The 6,507-nt window shown below is 40.8% G+C and overlaps 1 protein-coding gene across 1 annotated transcript in view; it reads right to left on the bottom strand.

The window, feature by feature from the left end:
• Positions 1–2,205: 2,205 nt before the first annotated feature.
• REEP3 (receptor accessory protein 3) overlaps positions 2,206–6,507 on the bottom strand; it is a 42,725-nt gene continuing 38,423 nt past the window's right edge. The window contains exon 8 of the mRNA XM_055797752.1: positions 2,206–6,241. Within this exon, the coding sequence (XP_055653727.1) occupies positions 6,185–6,241 (57 nt within the window). The 3' untranslated portion in view covers positions 2,206–6,184. The remainder of the gene's footprint in view (positions 6,242–6,507) is intronic.

Below are 6,507 nucleotides of genomic sequence, written 5' to 3'. Positions count from 1 at the left end.
GAGCAGACGGGCTCAGCGGCTGCTCCAGAGCTGCGTTTGAAGGGCAGCAGCTCCCCCTCTTCCACGGCCCCGGCGGCGGCAGCAGTGGTTTCCGCCGGGAGTTAGGCTGCTGCAAAGGGGAGGGTCGCTGCGCAGCCCCCCCGCCCGGGGCCGCTAACCGGGCACCCACGGAACAAGCCGGCGCTGCCGGCCCAGTCAATACGACAAACTGAACTGCCATAAACACTCTCTTCGGCCTCCGGCTTTCATCTCATGCGCAGAGTGCCACCTAAAAGCTCCTGGTCCTGTGGGTAACGCGAAACTCCAGCTCAGCTGGCAATTCTAGGATTAAGAATAGAGACATTAACTATAATTAATCAGGCCAGGGGAAAAGGGCTCTGGCAAAAGCACGGCGAGTGGCCGCCCTTGGTGTAATTCCCTCCAGGCTGTCATACCCGTGGTTATGCCGCCGTGTTTCCTAGCATTACATTTAAGGATGCAGCTTTATTATTATGCTAGCTTTATACAGGGGGCTTGTTTTGCTTTGGGAGGTTGGTGGTGGTGGTACGCGTTTCTTGTTGGGGTTTTTTTTTTGTTTGTAGGCTTTCTCCCCTATTAACCATATCAAGAAATTATTTTTTTGGAGGCAGTTAAGTTAGGACAACCTCCCCTTAGTATTCTTACTGAAAGTGGTGGAAGGCCTGGAGGGGATGGCAGAGCTCAGGGAGCAGGCAGCGAGCGCCATGCAGCGCAGTGGGTAGACGTTGCCCAGGAAGAGGCAAGTGAGGGTCAAAGTGCTGCTTACCTTGGAACTGTGACAGCGCGGATAAAAAGGACTTCTGAAATAATTTCTGAGCTTCCTTATTCATGTAGTCGCCGTACGTTAGCAGAGAGCAGTGAAATCCTAGGCTGTGCCTGAAGTCCTTATAGACTCTGCTCCAGCTGCTTTCATGATTCCTACCCTAGTCCAAGCAGAGTGATCTGTGGTTGAACCCTGGATAAGGCAGGCAGGCGTAAGAAAGGCTCCCGTTCTGTTCCTGAATAGATCTACAGAAAGGATGGAAACAATTTCGGAAGTCTACTGATTTTACAAGACGTGTTAGGTTCCCCCTCACGTTCAATGATGTTTTTCCCATGTTAGTGTGGAAGATACACAATGCTTAAGGTCTCTTAAAAAAAAATTTAAAAAGAGCCCCCAAGAACCTTCACCATCACTCCATCAGTTTCATCTTGCGGCCTAGGACATCTGCACCAGCACCATTTTGGAATCAATCATCCCCAGAGCAGGTCTCACCAGCATAATGTTACAACAGCAAGAAGACAGCTTTTAGCTCACATCCACAAATGTTCCCGTTAAACATTAGTTGAACAAATCAAGGAGGGGGGTGGGGTGTGTGGAATCGGCATTGTTTTCTGACATCCACAATTTCTTCAGTAGGTCGGGGTTTTGTACGACATGAACTGTTCTGACATCAGGAACTGAATCACTGCGAGGTCCCTTACAGTCAGTCTGTGCTTCTGGGGATGTATTTTCATAATGCTTACAAGACCGTAGCAATAAATAGTAGGTTTTTTAAGTCTTTCTCCTCAATCCGATCAAGAAATTACTTCCTTTTGAGGCAGTAAGTCAGGAAGCCTTGCAAAAAAAGGTCCAGAAAACATGGCTATGGAGGGGTTTTGCTAGGGGCGTTAACAGCTTACTTGAAGGGAGGTTCGAAAAAGGGAAAGCCCAAGTTTACCTATGCAGCTCCTTCTCTGGGTTACCAGAAGAATTCTGATGGGGAAATACAAAACAAAATGTTTGCTGGCACAAACAACAGTAAAGCTATATCAATTAAAAAAAAAAAAAAAAAGGCTACTGTTAGGAGTGGTTTAATTTAAAAAAGAAGAAAAAAAATCCAACCGTTCCCCAGGAAGCCGTACTCTTTTGGGAGACTAAGCATCTTACTTGGAGTTTACTACAAACTTAGCACCTAATCAAATAGGTAACACTACAGCACTTTCAAGTTGCCTTTAACAAGGCAAGTTTCATCAAGTCTAAATCAGCATTGGGCTCCATGGCAAAACCTCAGTGACAGTTTAATCATACTTTGAACGGTTTTAAAAGTCTCTTCACAATTCAGATTGGTCGTTTCAGCACTGGAATCATTATAATAAATAACAGAATACGGATTACATAGCGACCGGTTTGTTAATCATAATTCAGATAATAAAATATCCACTGCATCCTGCTCAAAGCAGCATTTATTAAAGATATTATCAAGATAAGTCAATGAATAATGAAGCTTTCCCTCCTACAAATATGTAAACAAGTTGACAGCAAGTTATTATTACAATATAAAAATTAAAGCTTACATTGCATTTTTGTAAAGCTACTAACTTCAGTCTCAATGTAGACAGTCTCTGGTCTGTAGCATTTAAAAATACGAGTTCTTGAAAAATGTTACAGTATTGCCTTTGCACATACACGTTTGTAGAAAAATACTTAAAAATACCAACTTTCTATTAATAAAAGCAACACCAAAAATAAAACACATCTTTTGTCATGAACAGCGTGTAAAATGCATCTAGCATTTACTCCACCGCTCCATTTAACCAAATTATCCTCTGTTCATTTTAAAATTCATTATGGTTTGCAAAAAGTGTCTTGGATAATATTCACTTACTTTCACATAGCAAAGCAATTAGCATTAAGTAGCTAGTATTGGCAATTACCTTGTAATCAGTCTGACCTAAACTTATTTGCAGCTGAGGCCATCAATTGAATCCTCATCTCAAACTGTGTATTTTAACACGTACAGTAGGCTCTTGCTAAGAAATCTGAGTCAGTCCAGCTACATTTTGGAAAGGCCTGAAACCTTTACATGATTTAACACGAAATACATACTCTCTTTTTAAAGTGCCTTTAACCTCTCTCTAAGTTTTCCTTTAACTATATTAGCGATCCTGTTGGTGGCAGTCAGTCAGTTCTCAGGAAACGCTTTATTCATAAGATGATGTAATTTGACATGTTCTACTCTTTACGTTCCAAAACCAAAAAGAATGTTCAATTTTTATTTTTAATTTTTTTCCCCAAGAAGTTTACTGGCAAGAGCTAGACAGATCACTTCTGCAGTTGCTAAGGCAAAAAAGTTTAAAAATTCCCTGTACGCAAAGTTTAACAAGATTATGCGATATATCAAAACCAAACTCAACTGAATTCCACAAGCAGAAAGAAACACGTATTGTTGGGATGAAAGCTAATCACGCCATTGTGCCCTACCAAGCACCAGCTGACCATGAACAGCAAGGCGGGGGGGTGGGAATTAAGATCATACAGTGAACCAGTTTCAGGATAAATTCAAAGAGCAAAATCAAGCTGTCAAGGAAAGAATTTTATGGTTGAATGTTAGGCTGAAAAAGCCAGCTAGGACAACACGGGAAGTTTTATCACTTAAGACAGTATCTGAGAGAACACAAGGACATTCATATGGAAAAAGTAATGAATATGAATAACACTGCTAGCTTTCCCAGTGTCATGCATCGTTCAGAAAAAGGAGAATTTATTTAGCCTTTGTCACTGCTTAATTAGCAAGTTAAGTCTGCTGGAAGTTACAGCCTCCAGTACATAGTGGCATGTCGAGCAACTTACTGACCACGAGCGTGGTAGAGCCTAAACTACTCGAATGACTTCTAGCCTTGGAAATGCGAAAAGCACACGACCCCCAAAGCAGGATCTACACGGGCCTGTAACAGGAACTGTAATTCTGAAAGAAGGGCTTACCCTGCTCCTTCATGCAGGATTCTGGTTTGTAGGAAGATGACAGTTTTATTGCCGATAAAATAAACATGATGAGTTAAAGCCAAGATGTGGCAGCAAATGCTCGAGGAGGATGCTCAACTGGAGAGTGAGATTTAGAGATTCCACCCAAGGGCCAGCTTAGTCTAATTTTCAGAGAGGGTGAGACACAGATACAAAAGCCTGTTTCCTCTGACGTCTTACATACCTCACAACACAAGCCAGCCTTTCTGTGCGTTCAGGGAAACGGGTGAGAAGCAGAGACATCCCTGGGGCACAAGTGATGAAACAGGCCTGGGGGAGAAGCTCCTTTCTGACCACTGCCTCCCCCCCAGACAACAGCTCCCTGTAAAAGCTCGATCACAAGTTGCAGTTTAGGTTAGAGGATGGGATTTTTGCCCTCTACTCATTTGGGAGAGAGCAGCCTTCCTGTCTTACCATACAAAACCGCATTTTCCAGTACAGGGACGCAAGCTTTGGCCGTTTAATCACGTATGGACTGTTGCAACTTCTGACTAAAGCATTTAGCTTCCTCGGAGACGCTAAAAGCACTGTGCCATCAGTACTGTTATACCTGACCAGGGCTTTGCACTTGGCTTACAAACGCCTACAATAGCAAGGAACGCAATGCCAACACAGACCAGCTGCATTTTTATCCATACAGTTCAAACCCTGGCCCAAAGCCTACGGCAGGCTACTTCTAACGCCAGTGTACATTAACTGGTCATGAAGTGCCTAACAGCAGGACACCTGCTATAGATGTCATATACATACAAGAAAAAGAACTGCAGCAAGCCCAAGGTTTAAGAATACCTTCAGAAGCGCTGCAGTAGACCGTCACACCTGGGGGAAGGTCTAAGGATTGAAGTCCAAGATCCAAGGCTAAGAGGGAATCGCACGCCATTTTCTCTTCAAGAAAAGTAAAACCACCTCTCCCCATGCCAAGTAATAAAATACTATCTACAGAAAGTGGGTGTTTTCTCCCTAAATCCAGAGTAGAAAGAAAACTAAAACAGCCTAATTCTCAGAATTGCAGAAAATAGAATCAAAGGGGACTCAAATAGTCATTTTGACAAGTCCCTGCCTTGAATGACATTTCAAAATTAGTCCCTGTGCAAACAGTTATGCCATAGGACTCTAGGTTATAAAATGGCTGACTAAATCAGCTAGACCTTTATAAAAAGCTATTTGTATGTAAATATTTTAGTAACAACTTCAGCAATAGAAGAAAGTAGTACACAGCCAATTTTAGAATCTACACATGATATGAAATATACACACATACATGTTCTTTTATATATATATTTATACACACACACACACACATTCTTAAAGCAATGCAGAGCAAAACCAAACCAGGGCCTGAATAAGCTATCACACATGCCTTTGTGTCAGCATGACTTAAAATACACAACCGATGGGCTGATCAGATCCCTGAGGTCTATCACTGGTATTACTAACAAGTTTTACTTACCACAATTTTAACCAAAAGTTGACTTAAATCATGTTACATCTCTCTAGGTGAAGGAGAAATAAAGACACAAAACAACAACAAAAAAGAAGAAGAAAACAAAAGACCAAACCACAGACAAAAAAACCACACAGCCTTGTATACATAGAAAGGCACCTGATAATATCGTTAAGTGTTAGTAGCAATTATCTACAGCATACTTAGCGTACTTAAGTAATCATGATAAATTAAAAAGAGATAATCGAATACAAGAATTGCTGGCATTCAAAAGATAAGTCTAACCTACCTAAGAAGTCACTAAAATGACATGTGCAGCTATAAATCAGTAAGTGTGCAAAACTATACAGTTTTGCATACAGTGCTATGTGTACCCCCTAGTTTGCACCTATTAGTATTATATATGTTTGTTAAGCTTGGCAATACAATGCAAGAAGATGGTCTTAAGGATGTACCGTATCAACTTCGTCTTCCCTTCCCCACCATCTACTGTCCTTTATTAAACTGTATGTTTTTAAATTACACAAAAAGGCTTTTCACGAACTGTAGTTCAGAAAAATATTTCAAGTATACCTATATTTTCACGTAAACTTGGGGACTGACTATGGGTTCACTTTTCACAAGTTCCAAATACTTACAGCTTCTGCTAATTCAATTGGAATTGTAATTATTTTGACCTGTTCAGTTCCTCTGAAAAAAAGCTGCTTCCTGTTACTCATTTAACTCCTGTTTAAGGAGTGCTGAAATTCATACTGTAACTTTTCCAGATTTAAGTCTAAACAATAAGCAATTACAGAAAAGCAGAGTAATACTTTATCTGACCACTTAGGTTCATAAAACCAAGTCCTACCATATCTATTCATATATACTCATTCTAAGAATCATATACAGATCCTTGACACACCGAATTCAAGTTATTATTATACAGCAGTTTGTCTCGCAGGCATTGTGCAATACACCTAGAAGTAAACAGCAGTTCTCTTCTTTACTCTGTATTTCAGTGATCCATACCGTATCTGAGGGGGAGGAGAAAAAAAAAAAAAGTAACAACGACTTGAGATCACTTCAGGCAGAAGTATTATTTACCTTTCCACTAATCCAATCTAGTGAGTGTCTTTAAATGTGCTTTGGACACTCCACAGTTTCAGTAAGAGAATCTACCTATGACTGAACGGGATACAGTTTCAAAGAACTGGGCAAGAAGGATAAGTCTCAACAGTTTTCCCAGAATTACCCCAAAACTATTAAAAGATTCCACAGAGATTTATCTTTTAAGTATCTT

Source organism: Falco peregrinus, chromosome 1, assembly GCF_023634155.1.
Source record: "Falco peregrinus isolate bFalPer1 chromosome 1, bFalPer1.pri, whole genome shotgun sequence".
NCBI classification, from domain to species: domain Eukaryota; kingdom Metazoa; phylum Chordata; class Aves; order Falconiformes; family Falconidae; genus Falco; species Falco peregrinus.
Note: the sequence above shows the minus strand (reverse complement) of the source record. Positions and strands in the feature narration are given on the sequence as shown.